The 20,467-nt window shown below is 40.8% G+C and overlaps 2 protein-coding genes across 2 annotated transcripts; both read left to right on the forward strand.

Annotated features, from left to right (window-relative positions):
* Positions 1–3,214: 3,214 nt before the first annotated feature.
* On the forward strand, positions 3,215–8,785 carry LOC308312414 (extracellular calcium-sensing receptor-like; the record flags this gene model as incomplete). Its single annotated transcript, XM_080759020.1, has 9 exons — positions 3,215–3,408; positions 3,564–3,837; positions 4,375–4,461; positions 5,678–5,947; positions 6,232–6,438; positions 6,514–6,789; positions 6,993–7,220; positions 7,602–7,725; positions 7,872–8,785. The coding sequence occupies 9 exons, from the start codon at positions 3,215–3,217 to the stop codon at positions 8,783–8,785; spliced, it is 2,574 nt and encodes an 857-aa protein (XP_080615146.1).
* An 8,891-nt stretch (positions 8,786–17,676) lies between these two features.
* On the forward strand, positions 17,677–18,848 carry LOC308312415 (zinc-binding protein A33-like; the record flags this gene model as incomplete). The annotated part of the gene is made up of 2 exons (XM_080759021.1): positions 17,677–18,612; positions 18,807–18,848. The coding sequence occupies 2 exons, from the start codon at positions 17,677–17,679 to the stop codon at positions 18,846–18,848; spliced, it is 978 nt and encodes a 325-aa protein (XP_080615147.1).
* Positions 18,849–20,467: the final 1,619 nt, after the last annotated feature.

Here is a 20,467-nt window from a genome sequence, read left to right on the forward strand (position 1 = left end):
CTAAATCCTGCTCCCAGCATAGTTTAAGACCCTCAAGCCTTTCCCTCATGTAGTCATAAAACATTGTAGCCCCACCATTAGATTTCCAGACCTTGTGAAATAATGTGTGAATCCCTGTCAGATATTCTGGCTCTGTTTAAACCACTGTTTTAATACAATGTCTTAACTGTATATTTTTCCACCATTCAATTTCCGTATCAGGTAGACTATATTTGACCTTTAATTGATCAAATGATGTAGAAAACAGAATTAATACAATACATTTTCGGAAGACATTAGTTTGTTTTTCTTTAATCTTTGAGTTTTCCTGTGAGCACAGTTGTAAGAGTTTAAATTCTGATGGTTATAAATGATAACTTCAGTTTGAACATGTTTAAATACATATGGCAGTAGAGTGCTATTTGGTCAACAGTAATTAATTCTGTACTGTCCATATGGAGCGTTTCTTGAGTGTACAGGGTTTGATGAGGTCAGATCAACATGTCAAAACAGGTCAGCTCATATATGGAGATCCAAGGGTGGCAGAATTATCTTGAGTGTACAAGGTTTGATGAGGGCTCAGGTAGGGCCGGGCCTTAATTCTCGGGCTTGTTGAGAACTCTAGTTTTCGCCGGCTGCCGGGCGTGGCTGTCAAAAGGGAGACATCGAAGAGGAAGGATGAGTGGGGTAGGATCAACATATGGAATGTCAGAACAGGTCAGCTCCATAGATCTAAGGGTTTGAGGTTTGAGGTTAGATGTAGAGTTGCTGGCCAGCTCTATATATGCAGATCTAGATGATCCAGTCTTCTCATGTATGGCTATCCAGGGTTTGATGAGGTCAGTGTCGTGATCTTCATATATGGAGACGGCCATAATGGCGTGCAGTGTCACGTGGTGTGATGTCACGAGATGTGATGTCACGAGGCGTGAGGAGGGGGAAAAGTATGGTTCAGTATAATGGTCTATATACAAATACAAATATACACTGTTCCTTATTGTGTCAAGAATCGTGAAAACAGGCCTCCTCGTGGTGCTATAAAGGCCCATGTAAAAATGCAGGGCAGAGATTTTTCCCTGACCTCTAGGGAGTGTGCGTCCGTACATTTGCTGTATTTTGCTAGTTTTTTATAACTATGGTGAATATACTTATGAGCTTATGACACTGAACAAATATAGAGCATCAGTAGTAAACATGGCCATCAGTAGTAAACCCATGTGTGTACTCGCTGACGCTAATTAATTAATGCTAACATGTTTTGAAAGGTCCGGGATAGATAGACTCGATTGTCTCGCCGGACCTGAACATTATTTATCTTCCAACACCAACAGTGCACCTGTTGAGCGGGTAGGCAGTATTTCATCACCCCTGGGCCAGATACATGTCATCACTGGTAAACACACACCTGCCGTTTAATTCTAGTACCCACCCATGGGTATAGTCTGTGTTGTTGCTAGACGATCAGACTATACCGATACGTCTGGACACTTCTGAATGAAGAACACAACGCTGTACGGCCATCACCACCCCAAGGAAAACCTTTTGATTGGTTTTGCAATTAATATATATATTTTTTAACTCTCCTTATTTTCAATGAAAGCAGGGAGATTGCATCATTATCTAGTGGGGAGATTCCGTTAAGGCCTGAGGCATGGGAGCAGTAGCAGGGGGGGGGGGGCACGACAGACACCCTCAGTTTCTGAAGAGGGGGGGGGACGTCCCCCTCCACTTTTGAGAGGAAGAAAAAATCACACCCGTCACCCGTCATCTTACAACATCTAGAGGGTATTCGGTATAGCTTGCATATACATACAGGTATGTTTTACGTGTAACCTCCATTAATCTAACTCTAATTTATTAAGGTCTAACTCGTGTTGCTATGATTAGGTGATGTAATGATGATGTAAAACAAACGGTGTCAAAACAAACTTAAATTCTCTTTATTACTTGCGCAGGCAGAGTGCACAAGTACTAGTTTCGCCCGGGACTCGTATGCGCCATCCCGCCACTTTTGATGCGTATGCATCGTCCCAGCAAATTGTGCCTGATACGGCAGTGGTGCCAGATTACATGGTGTGTATATGTATAACTATCTCTCAATGATGACGTAAAAAAGATGTGGATTAAAGGACCCAATGCCAGAGTGTAATTGGTTTTTGATGGTGACGTAATGACGATATGTTTTAGTGTTGGGAGGATTAAAGGTAATGCTCCTGTGTATACATGTATGTAATCTGGCACCACTGTCGTATCAGGCACAATTTGCTGGGACAGTGCATACGCATCAATAGTGGCGGGACGGCTGGGACGGTGCGTACGGCGCAAAATAACCACAGTATACCGCTAATCAACTTACAATTTACATATACATATACATAGTATATATGTATAACTAGCTCTCAATGATGACGTAAAAAAGATGTGGATTAAAGGACCCAATGCCAGAGTGTAATTGGTTTTCGATGGTGACGTAATGGCGATATGTTTTAGTGTTGGGAGGATTAAAGGTAATGCTCCTGACCTATGTATACATGTATGTAATCTGGCACTACTGCCGTATCAGGCACAAGTAGTCATTACTGAGATTTGACAGTTTGTAGCGGTCGAAAGTACTTGCGGTCTGCTTGCGCACTAGTAGACCATTTATGGCCTACACATGGTCAGATGCCCTCTATAGGCCTCACACAGAAGCCTGTGAACATAGACATTTCGTGCATAGATGTGCGACACAATGGTACGTAGGCCTCAGGCCTGGTATGGTATCTTTTTTTTGTGCCTACCACGAAAATACATGGAAAATCAGTCCCCCCACAATTATGAAATGCCCCCTTTTTTAAATGTTGGTTTTCTGGAAAAAGATACAAATAAAACTATGTTGCTATATCAGTGGTTCTCAAATGCGTGCGTGTGAAATACTGTACATATATTACAGGACACATTATTTTGATATGATAGGATTGTTAATGTAGGCCTATATTAAGCCCTGCCTCTACTGCCTCTGACCAAATGGGTGCATGCATGCTGTGAAGGATTACGTAATTATCATTTTGTGGTACAGGGGATGGCACAGCACAGATGGGCGGTGTGAAAGAGTACGTAGTGGCATAAGGGTGGCACGGGGGATGGCACAGCACTGTGTATAAAACATATAGCAACTGGACAATGGCTTTAGAGAAGGGAGGGCGGTGTTAGGACAGTCATGAGGGCTTCTCCAGACCTATACATGTACTTGAGCATGATTCTGTTCTCTTCCTTCTCTGCTTTGTCTACCTCATCTTCCTCTTCTTGTGAGTTGCAGGCACCTTTTAATGTCAACAGCATTTACAAGGCGGGGGATTTTGTTCTGGGTGGTTTGCTTCCGATCCACTACAGCCCTTTCTTCCCTGAGCTGACTTTCACCTCCAAGCAACAGGAGCCCACTTGCACTGGGTAGGTTTCACAAATACTGTACAACAACAGCAAGCAAGAGAACAGGGAACAGTCTTGTTAGATATGTGTAGGTTGCCTATACTTGCATATGCGTCTACAAACATGCACTGTTACAGTGACATTGTATGTGTTAGTTTTTACACTGCGTGGTTCAGAGAGGCCCAGGCCATGGCTTTTGCAGTTGACGAGATCAACGGAAACCCCAGCCTGCTGCCCAATGTGACTCTGGGGTACAGTATCTATGACATCTGTATCGTGCTGGGAGTCGGGTTCCGCGCAGCCTTGTCATTGGTCAGTGGGCGAGAGGAGCAGTTTCAGTCCAATGAGACGAGCTGTGTTGGGTCTCCTCCAGTACTCGGAGTAGTGAGTGCGTCCTCAACCAATTCTATTGCCGTCTCTAGTATACTAGGTTTGTACAGAGTGCCCATGGTAAGTTCATCACTTAGTAAACACACTTTTACCATCAACAATTATGCTTGATTTTGGTTACTTACTGTGTGTATATATATATATATTTATTTTAAGGAAAAAATAATACATAAACATAATAGTGTTGTTACCGTTTAAAGGCATAGAACATGCCACAGGCAAAGCATGTGGGTGAAGCAGGCACATCTTTAATGGAGGGTGGAGGAGGTTTCCAGAAGGTCAGAGTGCAATGCATCTGTGTTAAGAGGCCCAAGGTCTGCATGGTGTGGAAAGTATTTACTACAGTAATAGTTGAGGAGTTAAATGTATCATACCATTCTAATGTTATAGCAGATCCACAAGCTTAAAATATCACTTTGTGATGTGTTTATAAGCTCGTAGATAAACTATCTCCGCTATTTTGTACATTTTATGGAAGAGGGAAAAAAAATTAAAAACGAGATAAAGTGCTCCTCGTGGCACAGGTCTCCACCATGCAGGAAGAAGAAGCAAAAGAAAGAGTAGGCCTATATTTCAGATGTTTTCTACCTTTTCCAGGTCAGCCCTGGAGCCACCTGCGCTTGTCTGAGTGACCGGAACCACTTCCCATCCTTCTTTAGAACAATCCCAAGTGACGCCTTCCAGGTGAACTGCTAGTACTACAGATAATTATGTTTCATCAAAAGTACTTCACGTTCCACAGTCCACACACTGTTGATGAATTGAAAATGGTGGGCCCTATTGTAAACAAGTGTAATGCGTTATGGTGTCGTCCACTCACAGTTAACAGTTTTTGTATTGAGTTGTACTGTAATTCTGCAAACTGTCAATAAATACAATCAATCAATTGTCAAATACCTCCCTCTAGTGAGTGTAATCAATACTGCATATTCCCTCTCATTTTGCTTGTGTGCATTACTGCTGGAGCTGGAGGTCTTTATTGAAAGTGTAAAAACTAAAAGAGAACGATTAGACGTTTTCCTTTATGGAATCTGTGTAAGAGATTCACTCACTTCCCCCCCCCCATGTACAATCTAGCCCAGAGATGGGCACATTTGATGATAGAGAGGCCACTACAGTAGCCTATATTACACACTCACTCCAGAGGGCCACATTGCATACTGTCAGGCAGAAACCACTTATCTCCGTATTTTAACTTTTTCCTACTTTGTCATTCTATGTTACACAAAAGTAGCCGAAAATCTGCTTGATATATTTGAAATTGGGGATGCACCGAAGGGGAAATTCTTAGCCAAAACTAATACCGAATATAGGAAACAGTTGGCCTAAAACCGAATATCCGAATATGATTCATATTATATATATTTTTTCCTACCATTGCTTTCATGGCCGTACCTTAAAGCTACCTGCTTTATGGCAAATTAAATGGTTATGGCAAAACTTAACTTGAATAATAATCACTATTATGGGTCCATAAAACATTTATTCAGCTCTTTTCAATGCATTAATTGCATACACTATTCGGTGATATATTTTCTGCCTATTGGGGCCGAAAATGCATTTTTAGCCATTGTCTGCATCACTATTTGAAATGGAATCCTGAAATATTTTTAGCTATTTTTGAACTTTTTAAATTTCAAATTAATTTAGCCTACTAATTTAGCCTACTTATGTTAACTTTATGAACTCAAATACAAATTCATTAAAAAAAGACAATAAAAATGTAGCACTAGTCATTGAGCTAAGATAGACTGAAGTAATTATAACGGGTTATCTTTGCATGTTTGGAATTGTAACAGCTGTAAAGGTGAGGGCCGCATGAGGCCCCTGCGGGCACTCCGTTGCCCATAATATGATCTATTCTAGAACTTGCATGTCCTTCCATTCTTCATCCAATCAGGTGCAAGCTATGCTCCAGATAATGAGGCGTTTTGGGTGGACCTGGTTTGGATTGGTGATCATTGATAATGACTATGGACACAGCGCTGCCAGGTCCTTCCAGTCTGAGGTGGAACGCTCAGGGTTGACCTGTCTGGCGTACGTGCAGGTTCTGCCCATGGACAGTGACCCAGCCGAACTTCAGAGGATTGTCACTGTGATGAAGAGATCCACAGCTCGTGTCGTCATTGCATTTGGTTATGATAACCATATGGTTAAACTCCTGGAGGAGGTTGGGGTTATGATACATAATTATGGTCATTCATGATTATAGGGAATCTGAAATTAGCTACATTGAAGTTAAGACATTCTTTCAGAAAATTAAGTAGGTTGCTATGTTGTTTTTGTTGTTTTCGCAACCATTTACTTGCAGCAATTTAATCACTCATTGAATTCCAATGCTCAGCAATTGTTTATTTATTTTTCTTACATTTGATTTCCTTATTTTGCTTTTTATTTGGCCATTAATGAGAACTGTAGCACATTATCATACACATATATTGTTCAACACAACAGGTGGTAAAGCAGGATGTGGCAGGTCTGCAATGGATGGCCAGTGAGGGCTGGTCGACATATACTGTACTCCAGACTCCTGCCTTCATGCCGTACCTGAGAGGCACCCTGGGTATCGCCATCCGTCGTGGAGAAATACCAGGTCTCAAGGACTTCTTGTTAAAAACACATCCTGACCACCACCCTGACAAGAGACGTGAAAATAACCTAGTGAGTCTTTTGTTTCATTTAGTATCTAAGTATTTACTTTTTATATGTGGCCAAGTCTTCATTGTGTTTCTTCAGGTGAAGCAGTTTTGGGAGCACACATTTCAGTGTAAATTTGCACCCCTTCCACCAGCGTGGGTGGATGCTGGTGGAAGGGTGTGTACTGGACAAGAGGACCTAGGAACGGCAGAGACTCCACTGCCTGAAGTGTCAGACCTCAGATATGAGTATAACGTGTACAAGGCTGTGTATGCTCTGGCCCATGCCCTCCATGACATGCTGCAGTGTGTGCCAGGAAGGGGGCCTTTCACTGGGCACAGCTGTGCCAGTTTGCAGAAAATACAACCATGGCAGGTGGGATATTAGTTCACAGTTCTGTTTCAGTTAAAGTTTCTATAGATGGACACACATTTTGAATAATAATATTTAATGATTTTTGTAGGCCTATTTCAAGGGTGTAGTTAATACATCAATCTGACAATGTGTCTATAGTGTTAATGTGATTGTATACAGTAGTTTTTTGTTGTGTCTTCCTTAATTTCCTTCACTATTTCTAGCTTGTGTACTACCTGGAAAAGGTCAACTTCACCACATCATTTGGTGATGAAGTATCCTTTGATGAGAACGGTGATCCCATACCAATCTATGATGTCATGAACTGGGTGTTGCTCCCCGACGGAAGTGTAAAGGTTCAGAATGTAGGTGTGGTCAAGAAGTCAGCCTCCGGAGATGACGAACTCATCCTCGATGGAGACACAATCTTCTGGAGCTTTGAATCCACAAAGGTCCCCTTATTGGCTTTATAAAATATCTAATGTTGAGCTCGTTATGAGAATGTCCAGTGGTTTACAACTTTACTTTGTCTGGATCAGGGCTCACTTGGACAGTATGCATTTTCTAAGCATGTTTATTTTAATGATCAATCGCATTGGTATTCAGGCAGTATGACTCTTGAGTGTGTGCTGGTATTCAGGCAGTACTACTCTATTTGACCTGTATGTCAATACAGGTATTGGATTTAGGATATAACTACTTAAACACTTGCTATAAACACAACACGAGATCAGAACACTGGTATCGGTATATCGGTATCGGGATCGGATCTGTAACGGGAAAAGTGTATCGGGATATCCCTAGAATCAATGCATTGTTACTTCCCTTTGTAGCCTCCTCAGTCAGTGTGCAGTGAGAGCTGTTCTCCTGGAACCTGGAAAGCCAGAAGGAAAGGAGAACCTGTCTGCTGCTTTGACTGCAATGCTTGTTCTGAGGGAGAGATCAGCAATCAAACAGGTTGGTTCATACTTTGTTTACTGGTCCATAGCCTGGTTACTAGCCCATACCCTGTTTACTAGTCCATACCCAGTTTACTAGTCCATAGCCTGACAAGTCCTTGAGGATGATACTTAATTTCTGTCCCTTTAACCTGTCTTTGTTAGACTCTACAGTGTGCATCAGTTGTCCAGAGGACTTCTGGTCCAATCCCCAGCATGACCACTGTGTCCCTAAGAGCGTGGAGTTCCTCTCCTACCACGAGCCCCTCGGTATCTCCTTGACAACCATCGCATTGTTCGGCACATTTATGTGTGCCATTGTCCTGGGGATCTTAGTCTATCATCGAGACACACCCATGGTGCGCGCCAACAACTCAGAACTCAGCTTCCAACTTTTGCTGTCACTCAAACTATGTTTCATGTGTTCACTTCTGTTCATTGGCCGCCCCAGACTATGGACTTGTCAGCTGAGGCATGCAATATTTGGGATCAGCTTTGTGCTGTGCGTCTCGTGTATCCTGGTAAAGACTATGGTGGTGTTGGCTGTGTTCAAGGCCTCCAAGCCTGGGGGTGCAGACATTATGAAGTGGTTCAATGCTATGCAGCAGAGAGGAACAGTTCTTGTTCTTACTTCTATCCAGGCAATAATCTGTATAGCCTGGCTGGTATCTGCCTCACCAACTCCCCATAAAAACACACAATACCTCAGTGATACGATAGTCTATGAGTGTGATGTGGGATCAACAGTTGGTTTTGCAGTGTTACTAGGTTATATTGGCTTACTGGCACTCCTCAGTTTTGTCCTAGCATTCATGGCAAGGAATCTTCCAGACAACTTCAATGAAGCCAAGTTAATCACTTTCAGCATGTTGATTTTCTGTACCGTGTGGATAGCCTTCATCCCAGCATACATCAGCTCTCCAGGCAAATATGCAGATGTAGTGGAGGTATTTGCTATTTTAGCATCTAGTTTTGGCCTTTTGGTGGCGCTGTTTGGACAAAAGTGTTATATAATGCTTTTAAAACCTGAGAGAAACACTAAGAAGGCCATCATGGGTCGTGGTGCCTCCACGACATAGGAGCAGAAATAAAATTATACTAACATTTTCCATGTGTGTTTCCATGTGTGTATTTTATAACAATTTGTGTATTATGGATATTTTTGTATTGCTGAAAACCTTGGGTATGTTTTCTTCCGGATTAAATTAAAAGCAGTAATCCAGTCAGAGTTGCAAGCATCTATCATAAATACAATCTGCTTACAAATGTTGTGTTTTAGTCCTTTATAGATAAGAATAAAATGCACAAGCTTGTGGTTATTATAGGCAAATTATTAAAATCAACAAACTTCCTTAGTATTGTTTAACGGCATCATTTTTTAAGGCCTCTGGCCTCTGGATGTTAAAGTATTGTGTGATATATTCTTTGTCAAAAGGCCTATAAACAATATTCTCTGTAAGGTTAGCACCAGCCATTGTGCACATACTGTATACCGTATCATCCATCCATGGTAATTATTTCAAAAGTGTGTTAGACGAAGATGTCATAATACAAGTTTATCATTTAATGCTGGTATTGGTAATAATTCTATAGATACAGTATGTAGATTTTTTTGTAGAGCTTTATTTTGCTTGTTTATTATATTTATGTTGTACAATATGTTTATGTTCCATTATGTGTGAGACTGAGTGTATTGCCTATGCTTTACTTTTTACAGTCCGACATTGCATTGTTTGTCTACAAGTCAAGAAGCCCAAATAAATCCACCAGTATGCAGAACAAGCTCTCGTTTTTTAGGATCACTGAAGGGAGTGATGCCATGGCGTCACACACTGCAGTGTGCAGTGTGTTGTATAGTCTCTCTCACACAGAATTCATTTTATCAAACTACGGTATAATTTGCTGTGCACGCAATTTTCCTCCGGGGGAACCACCGGCTTCCACTTAGACCAGATGTCAGCCGTTCACTATATTTTAGTGCTTCGTCCGGTCGCATGTGTCTTTGTTTACATTCCTAATAGTCCGGCAGCCGACAGACTTCTTTTGTTTAAAGTGAGAAATGTATATAGTAATTTGAATTGGCCTAAAATATTGTCTATATACATACATTCATGAATCCACTTGCTGACCGACTGTCAGTATTGAGCATTTTTTTATAGGGGTTTCTTGTGACCTTCCCATGCCTGTAGAGGGCAAAAAAGTACTATACTAATGAATGAGATGGAGAGGCCTACTGTAGATGCCGGGTTGTTTACTGAATGAGTGAATCAAAGAGCAGTGAACAACAACAAATGTATGGGGCAAACATTTGGCAGGTGGTTTGATTACCCTACACCAATCGCAACGCACCTGTCAATTGTGTGCCCCATACCTTTGTGCTTCCCAAGCATCAACTGTTCCCAAAGGAAGTTTTCATATGTTCAGTCCGGCCTCGTCGCTGACAGAATGTTGCCCGTGTGAATCTCGTGGAAATTTGAGATATTTTACTAAAATTAAACGCATGTTTTCTGCCAGCAATTTCAAATGGATATGAAACTATAGAGGACAATATCTGACTCCAAATCAGATATTGTATTGTATTGGGTTAGTACACACGCCGTACTGAGCGGACTTATGTTGCGCACATTAGTCTGCTAACAGATCTATATGGCTGTGTGCATACATGAAATGTATGCAAACTGCAAAGCCCAACTAAAAGTTTCGTAAAAACGCAACTCCTTGCAACAAAACAGCTTTAAGGTCAGCAATGCAACTCCTTGCAAGTAGCTGCATGTTGCAAGAAGTGTCATGCAAATCGTTGGTGTGGTTTGGGCTTAGGATCACAGACATTCTGTCTAGGCTTATTAAATATATAATTTTGAAAGACCAAATAATACACGAGTCAGTTTTAGTATTTATGAGATTATACCAGTGTGTGCGAGTTGTTCTCAATGTGGTTGAACAGGAAAAGGAAGGTCTTTCACCTTCCTGTTCTATAAAAAAGGAAGTCACTTTTGCAGTTTACAAAGATTTGGTTTCACTGTCATCTTCTATAGTTGTGAGCATTTTTCCATGTACACACGTTACTGTATGCTTAAAGTTCACCACAGGTTCTCTTTGGATATAATGGCTATGGCTGCTAAAACACCTAAAGAGGCTATCGTAGACGCCCTTGAGGATATGGAGGAGACTGACCTGGAGAAATTCTGCAGCGCTTTGCTTGATCGTAAAGAAGAGCCACGCATTAGAAAAAACGCAATTGAGAATAAGAGTAGAATAGAGATTGCAGACAAGATGGTTACAACTTTCACTGAGGACAATGCTGTAGAAATAACGGTGACTATTTTGAAAAAGATAAACTGCAACAATGTTGCACAGGAATTAGAGAAAGTGATGGGTAAGTTCTTATCCTAATGGATGAATTTATGTTGACATTATCAGGGGTTTATTGTTTTAGTGTTTTTTGTCTTGCGTCAAGTAATAAAGTGTAGGGTGAACAAAGACTATTATAATCATTGCAAAGCCTATTGTAATATCTAAGCTAAAATATATAAAAACATAAATAAATATGTAGACTGGGGGGGGGATTGCACATCATATCATACATATAGCCTATAGTGGGGCTAATTTTAAATGTCTTTAGATAGTTTTGGTCTTTATGTTTTATGTTTTCATGTTGCACCGCAAGTGATGTGACTGAGGGGAAATGGTATTTCATATTCTTTATGTAGGCTATGGTAAGTACATGGAGGTGACAAAGTGATTCTGATTACCTGCACCAAGCTATTGACTATTGATTGCTGTTTTAGTCTCAATTAGTCATATTTGTAGCTCTACTGCTCAGTGAGAAGTATAGGCCAATATTGCCTTTTTATTTTGCCCTACCTTTGCTTATATATCTTAATATTTAGAAAGTGTTGGCACCTCCATTATGCCTTGATTACATTGGTGTCTGATGTAATACGTAGTATTAGCACTTGCCTTCAATCATTGTGTTAGCCATTTGTCTCATTGTCAACACTGCCCATCTCCTGAGCCTATGCCCATTGTCTCATGTTATCATCCTGCATGTAGGCTACCTGATGGAGAGAGCATTTGAATGTTGTATAATTTAAATTACACAAAGTGGGTGCATCTACACTACAGTATATATGCATCTTTTGTATTCTTGGACGTTCTTTGTTTTTAAATGATAAATACAGCAGTATATTAAACAGGCCAGGACTTAAAAGGATCTACACCATGCATTTAAAAATATATATATAGTTAGATTTTAATATCATATTGTTTATTGGTTTTATTCTAAATCACCACTCGGATAACCCAGTCCAAGTAATTTCTCTCCATATAAAGCTCTTTCAGTTGCAATACCACAAAAAATGGCAGTCTCCATCATAGTCTCCTTTGGATGTACACATAAGCTGTTAATATTATTTAAATATTAATATCAGATTGTTATAATTTCCTCATTAAGTGACTCTGCCTCAGCACCATAGGAGGCTGAGAGAAAGAAGACTATACAATTAACAAATGAGCATTTTAAATTCCGTGACCCTAATCCAACTTCAGTAAAACTATAAACCTAACCTTAATCCTAACCTCAGTGAAACCTGTTAAACCTATAACCTTAACCCAAAAATCCCCAAAAAGCATAGTATAAAGAGAATGTGCAGTCCTGAGAGGATTCCCACCATGGAGAATAGACTTTCAACAACACACAAGCTCACACACGGCTGTGGAATTTTCTTTTCATGTGCAGCAGAGGAGCGTCTGGCAAGGCGTTGGAGAGAATTCGCTAACGCTTTGGACCAGGGCTAGGAAGGTGTCACTCATCCGGTCTGGTATTCAGGAAGGGTGGCCCTTCAGACTGGTTGAGCAGTCTGGAAGTGTGCCTCGGTTATTGTGCATATGACATAGTCTTTTTCTTATTGCTGCATTCCTCGGACCCTCTTATTGTTGCTTGCAGCTATTTATTTTTATACAAATCTCTTCACTTACAAAGTGAAAGATGTATTCTGCATGATTCAAGGCACATGTGTAGAAAAGTTCCCAAGCATCGACTGTTCCCAAAGGATGTTTTCATATGTTCAGTTTGGCCTCGTCGCTGACAGAATGTTGCCCGTGTGAATCTCATGGAAATTGGAGTTGGAGTAATTATATATATATGTATGTTACATTATCATATTGTTTATGTCCCTCAAACGTTTTTCACTAGGTTTTATTCTAAATCACCACTCAGATAAATAACCCAGTCCAAGTAATTTCTCTCTGCCATATAAAGCTCTTTCAGTTGTAATACCACTTATCCTGGTTTGGCAAGTAGCACTATTTAGCCAGCTTGTTTGCAACTTATTACATTTCTTCCAATTTAAATAATATTTATTATTTTAATATTGTTTCAGAACAATCCAAAGAAGCGGTTGCATCAGTCTCAGGTGAGTGCTGTTCAAAGTTACTTAGATTTTTGTATTGCAGTCTCCATCATAGTCTCCTTTGGATGTACATATAAGCTGTTAATAATATTTTAATATTAATATCAGAATGTTATAATTTCCTCATGGTGAGAGAAAGAAGACTATACAATTAACAAATTATCATTTTAAATAGCTGACCCTAATCTAAATACAGTAAAACTATACCTAAACCTAACCCTAACCTCAGTGAAACTATGTTAAACCTAACCTTAGCCCAAAACCCCCAAAAAGCATAGTATACAGAGAATGTGCGGTCCTGAGAGGATTCCCACCATGGAGAATAGACTTTCAACAACACACAACAGCCTTTGTTTTTCGGTGAGCGAGTAGTGAAGTTTAGTTCAGTTTTACTAAAGTCGGGAGCTCACGCACGGCAGTGGAATTTTCTTTCCATGTGCAGCAGAGGAGCGTCTGGCAAGGCGTTGGAGATAATTCACTAACGCTCTGGACCAGGGCTAGGAGGGTGTCACTCGTCCAGTCTGGTACCCAGGAAGGGTAGGGGGCCCTTCTGGTACCCAGCCAAACGAGGCATGAGTTATGCCTGTTCAAAGTGCCAGATATCGCTGCTTGCAGATAATATTTGTATTATCACGCTACAGAAACAGGAGATAGGCTCCTGCCCTATGGGCCTCATGGCTCGGAAAGTCTACTTACTTAACTTAATTATTATCTTCACAAATGTTCACGTACAAACTTCTCTTTAACTGGGATTTCAGATAATGGTCCATATATTATGTGTAGAACGTTTCACGCAAATTTCTCAAACATCCCGGCAGAAAATCAGCTTTGAGCATTTTTCAAACTGCTCAATATGGCGTAAAATGTTAGGGCAAAGTGACAGATAAGTCAAGCTACATGTTTTTTTTCAGGAAATGCAAGCAGTGCATGGAATGGGTGGATAAAGTGTCAGATGTGATGTGTGATAGGAAAGTATCAGCAAGAATGAAAGGGAAGGTGTACATTGTACAAGACGGTGGTGAGACCAGCTATGTTGTACTGTTTAGAGACAGTCGCACTGAGGAAAAGACTGGAAGCAGAGCTGGAGGTAGCAAAGACTAAAATGTTGAGGTTCTCTCTGGGAGTAGCAAGAATGGATAGGATCAGGAATGAGTATGTCAGAGGGAAAGTGCATGTTAGATGCTGTTAGGGGCAGCGGTGGCTCAGGGGTAGAGTAGACGGATGATGGTAACCGCAAGGTTGCCAGTTCGAACCGGGGCTCCCCCAGAGTTGGTGTCAAAGTGTCCTTGAGCAAGACACTAATTGCTCCTGATGAGCAGGTTGGTGCCTTGCATGGTTTCCGCTGCCATCGGTGCATGGGTGTGTGAATGGGTGAATGTGAATGTAATGCACAATCTATGTAAAGCCTTTGGATAAAGGCACTATATAAATGCACCATTTACCATTTAGATGTTTTTGAGGTAAAGTCAGAGAGACCAGACTGAGATGATTTGGACACAGAAAGGTCTATTATTAGACAGTGTGATATAATACAGTAGGCCTATTGTTGTTGCTTAACTAAACATTAACGATTACACACAGGCGAGTGCACAACACCGGGGATACCTCTAGCTCTCTGCCCGGGGAGAGAGACAGCTTCTTTATTTTCGAAATATTTTTTATTCTGGTTTTTAAACGGAAGCCCAGGGGCAAGCTTGCATTATGTCACAAGTTATGGGGAAAATGTACAGGAGAATCAAATAAGAGTAGGCCTATACACATCGCGGTAAGGTGATAGGCTGATGGTTATTTATTAAGTAATGAAAGTAGGCCTATGTAGTTGCCTTAAGTTTCACATCAGCTGCTAATTTAAAAAACATAAACATTACATTCACGGATGCTGTCTCCAGAGAACGGTGAGGGAGGGGGAGAGGAGCAGTCGTCTGCCCCGATATAGCAACACATGAGTGGGGCAGTGGGCAGCAGTCCATTGGGTAGACGGCTGTAAAATAAAATAAAACAGGAAACATTGCAACATATTTTTGAGGGGCGCAGTATACAGGTTTGTTTGTTTTAAAAACGCCATTGACAATAAAGTGAATTTAATGTTTGTTTTATCTCAATGTTTGTTTTACATCATCATGTTGTAAGATGATAAGAGCGCCCCTCACTTCACATGCGTGTGATTCTCTTTTTTTACTTACTTACTTTTTACTACTTAAAATATAGATTCCATGTTCAATATCCTAATTACACCAACATTGTTCTTGTGAAGTAATGAAGTAGTTAGTTTGTGCTTTTTTTATAAAGATTATTAAGATTGCGTTTGTCATTTCTGGCAGTGGGAAGTGATGAGATTGTCCTCAAACAGACGAGATGGCAGCAGGGAAGGGTCCCATGGGGTATGTCTGTCTGTCTGTCTGTGTATGTATGTTACATTATCATATTGATTATGTCCCTCAAACGTTTTTCACTAGGTTTTATTCTAAATCACCACTCAGATAAATAACCCAGTCCAAGTAATTTCTCTCTGCCCTATAAAGCTCTTTCAGTTCATCAGTTGTAATACCACTTATCCTGGTTTGGCAAGTAGCTCTATTTAGCCAGCTTGTTTGCAACTTATTACATTTCTTACTAGTTTGTTTCCAATTTAAATATTTATTATTTTAATATTGTTTAAGAACAATCCAAAGGAGCGGTTTCATCAGTCTCAGGTGAGTGCTGTTCAAAGTTACTTAGATTTTTGTATTGCAGTCTCCATCATAGTCTCCTTTGGATGTACATACAAGCTGTTAATATTATTTTAATAATAATATCAGAATGTTCTAATTTCCTCATTAAGTTACTCAGCCTCAGCACCATAGGAGGCTGAGAGAAAGACGACTATACAATTAACAAATTAGCATTTTAAATAGCTGACCCTAATCTAACCACAGTAAAACTATACCTAACCCTAACCTCAGTGAAACTATGTTAAACCTAACCTTAGCCCAAAATCCCCAAAAAGCATAGTATACATGCCTGTTCAAAGTGCCTGATATCGCTGCTTGCAGATAATATTTGTATTATCACGCTACAGAAACAGGAGATAGGCTCCTGCCCTATGGGCCTCATGGCTCGGCAAGTCTACTTACTTAACTTAATTATTATCTTCACAATTTTTCACGTACAAACTTCTCTTTAACTGGGATTTCAGATAATGGTCCATATATTATGTGTAGAACGTTTCACGCAAATTTCTCAAACATCCCGGCAGAAAATCAGCTTTAAGCATTTTTCAAACTGCTCAATATGGCGTAAAATGTTAGGGCAAAGTGACAGATAAGTCAAGCTACATGTTTTTTTTCAGGAAATGCAAGCAGTGCATGGAATGGGTGGATAAAGTGTCAGATGTGATGTGTAATGAAGTAGTTAGTTTGTGCTTTTTTTATAAAGATTATTAAGATTGCGTTTGTCATTTCTGGCAGTGGGAAGTGATGAGATTGTCCTCAGACAGACGAGATGGCAGCAGGGAAGGGTCCCATGGGGTATGTGTCTGTCTGTCTGTATGTCACATTAGGATATAATTTTGGTCAAATGAGGTAAAACTTTCTTTTAAATATTTTGCCAGTTTCCAATAAAGTTCACAATTTTTAATTGCATATTGCCACTCTGACTACCACTCCTTCCAGAGACTAATTACATGCATGATGTTTAATGATTTGATGTTTCTTCTTATATAGAAAAATCCCAGAGGGACTCATGGCTATGCCTTAGGATCTCCAAACGTATGTAACAACCTTCAACCTTCACTGCCTAAATACTGAGTATTTGCCTAAATACTGAGTATTTAGGCAGTGGTTCTCAACCTTTTCAGGCCATATGATCTCCCAAAATAATCACAATTGAACTGGGGACCCCCACAACCTGATACACACACACAAATCACGTTATGTTGTTTGACTTGCTTTCACAACGCCTCACATCTACAGTATATGAGGTGTCCGTGTGTCCTGTGCTCTCATTAGTTTCCTGTCCTGTTGACTCTGCCTTTTAGACCCAGAAATAAACTGCACCCAGATTAGCCTTGTCCTGGGGGGGGGGGGGGGGGGGGGGGACAAGGCTTTAATAAAATAAAATAAAAACATATTAAAGTGCCAAATCACAACAAGTTGTCTCAAGACACTTCATGTAGAGCAAAGGACAGACAGAGACACCTGAGCAAGCAATTTTGTGACAGTGGTAACAAAAAGCGTCAAGCAGAACCAGACTCTAGGGTGGGCAGCCATCTATCTGCCTCAACCGTGTCGGGGAGAGGGGGGGGGGGGGCAGAGAGAGAGGAGATGCAGGCAAATATAGTAGCAATAGCAGTGATATTATATTATACTATTAAATGTATTATGGTATAACAATGTCAGATAACATATAGTGGCATAAGAATGTTAATATAAAATACAGTGAGGTGGTAACCGAACCGTATAATATGGTAGCAGCCCACTGGCCATATGACTCCCAATCCTTCCAGGTATAATTCACACTAGTCATGCTGTTCTTTATGACTTTCTGATTTGATCTTCTTTCTTATAGAACCGTCAGTAATTATGTATGATGCAAAGGCCCAACTGAAGTCTACACTCAAGTATCTACGGGACAACAGCAACAAATGCAAAGAGTTTGAACAGACATACAAAGACATGGTTCAACACAACCAGAAGCAGGTGAAGACCACAGAGCAGCAGATCAGAGCAAAGTGTGAAAAGCTCCACCAGATCCTGACAGAGGTAGAGGAGGAAAGAGTTTCAAATCTGAAAGAGGAAGAGAAGCAGAAAGCTGAAATTGTCAGCAGAGAGATGAAGAACATTCAGGAGAAGATCTCCTTTCTCTTCGATGCAATATCTGATATAGAACAAGAGCTGCAGAAACCAAATGTTTCATTTGACAAAAAACAGTTTACAGCATCAGAACCACAGCTGGTCCCAGGATTGTGGATAGATGTAGCCAAACACCTGGGAAACCTGACCTACAAACTATGTGAGGAGATCAAGGAGAAGGTCACGTTCAGTCCTGTCATTCTGGATCCAAACACAGCAAACGGCCATCTCTGTCTGTCTGAAGACCTGACCAGTGTGAGTGATACAGAGAGAATGCAGCAGCTTCCTGACAATCCAGAGAGGTTTACCATGTATCCCAGTGTTCTGGGTTCAGAGGGGTTCAGTTCAGGTTCAACACACACCTGGGAGGTGGAGGTGGGAGACCATCCTCTATGGCATGTAGGTTATGTTACAAAGTCTGTCGACAGGAAGGGAGAGAGAGATGTCCAACCAGAAGATGGAATATGGTGTTTGTGTCGACACAAAAACATGAAGTACTCTGACGGTGTAAAATATTTCAACCTAAAGAGGATTCCTCAGAGGATCAGAGTCCAGCTGGACTATGATAAGGGGCAGGTGTCCTTCTACGACACTGAAGACATGATCTGCACTCATAGAGGCACTTTCACTGAGAAACTCTACCCATATTTGAATTATATAAAGGATGTTGATTCTAAAACCATCAGAATCTGTCAATTAGCGCAGGGGTGCCCAACCTGTAGTCCGGTGTCCAGATGTTGCCAAGGAGGCGTGACACTCCAACAGTGTTCCCCCAGAACTCAGACAGGCCCACAGCTTTTTGAGACATCAAAGTCACCAAAGTGTTTCAGGAGAAATAAGTCACTCCCAACGTATTTCAGCAAAACCCGCACAGTCCCACAGCCTTCTCGCAGCACTCATAATCAGAGAGACTCACAAAGAGATGGAAGGTCCCCGTGTCCAAATCAAATCAAATCAAACTTTGTTTATATAGCACATTTCCAACAGCCAAAGTAGTGAACAAGGAAAAATACAACATACATAGAGCAAAAGTAAAGTATAGAGATTTGTTTATTGCATGTTGTTTTTGTGAGGGTACCTTACCTTAGGGGACATGGGGAGAACATGCAAACTACACGCGACAGAACATACGTTCTGTCGCTGGCCTTACTGTGTTATATTTGTAATGGTTCCAATTCATTTTAATGTATTCAATTTCTCACTATGTATTCAATGGACATTTAAACTAAATTGTATGCCATAAAATCACATCTAAAATGGCAATTCATTCATGTATCTGATGGATGCAAAAGTCACTGGTACGGTAAAATGTTAGGTACGTTATGCATGCTTGACGTATATGGAAGGTTGGCAGTCGTAAAGCAACGTTTCCTTGTAGTAATGCATCATAGATTTGCAGCTAAATGTATTTGCTGACAACCACAAAAAGTGGTACGTATGTCTATTAGAGGAGAGATATGTTAAAATGATGTAATTGTATAAATGGTAAGTGCAAGAGGGCCGGGTATGGTAAATGTATGTGATTGTAAATTATATATTTCCTAAAGGTCACAGGGAACTGCTTTTTAGAGGTCACTTGGCCTTTCATGTTCTAGGGCAGCAAGGCCATCAAATTAAAAAGAAAAGGGGTTTTACACATCCACATAATTATGTAAAGGGTTTGGGATTTTTTTTATACACATAACACATAACTATAGTGAAATTAATAAATAATAAACCCGTGGTAAAGACTGTGGTGTCTAAAAAAACATACTGCCAGGAGGCAGAGGAGGAAACGGTGAAACATGTCTCCCAACTGTTTCACCATTTCCTGGAGCGTTTCCTGGAGCATCAAGAACACGTTTTGGCCTCAGTTCATATAATGTTTAAGGGAACAATTAGTAGCCATGGCCTTCATGGAATACTTAATACTTCATCAGACTGGACTTGGTCTGATGAAGAGCCGTACGAGGCTCGATACATCATGTCCACTATGGTGTAAGCCAAGGAAGCTCAATACATTTTAAAGCTTTGGAGCTTATTCCAGTGTGCAGACCTTATTTTCTTTTGTATTGTTTACCTCGGCCCGGCACCTGGCGTTTAGTTAGTGGATGTAGCTATTGTGTTTTTCTTCATGGAATACTTGCCCTCAGTGCAATGCAATGTTTTCGGCCTGGGCCGTGGCTCAGCGGTCCAGGCACCCTTGCTGGTAAGCCAGCCTTACAGCGTGTTGTCGTGACGAACTTTGCTGTGTGTCCTTCCCCCCCCCCCCCCATATCTCTCTCCCCTTTCCTGTCTACCTACAGTCAAATAAAGGAAAACTAGAAAAAGTGCCCTTCTGGGCACAGGTCTCCACCAGCAGGATAGGACTGTGTGAGATGTTTGGCAAAATGTTTAGGAGTAATAATAAGCATGCGTTTTAGTTTTTTGCAACAATTTTCGACCCGACTACAGAGAAGCTGTTGAAGATGGACGGATCTTTGTGGTGGTACGTGTGAGTCTGAAGCCTCAGTAGTCGTCTGCTTTCGAGAGGTCTCCAGCT

This window comes from Protomyctophum bolini, assembly GCF_963924005.1.
Source record: "Protomyctophum bolini genome assembly, chromosome: 3".
NCBI lineage: Eukaryota > Metazoa > Chordata > Actinopteri > Myctophiformes > Myctophidae > Protomyctophum > Protomyctophum bolini.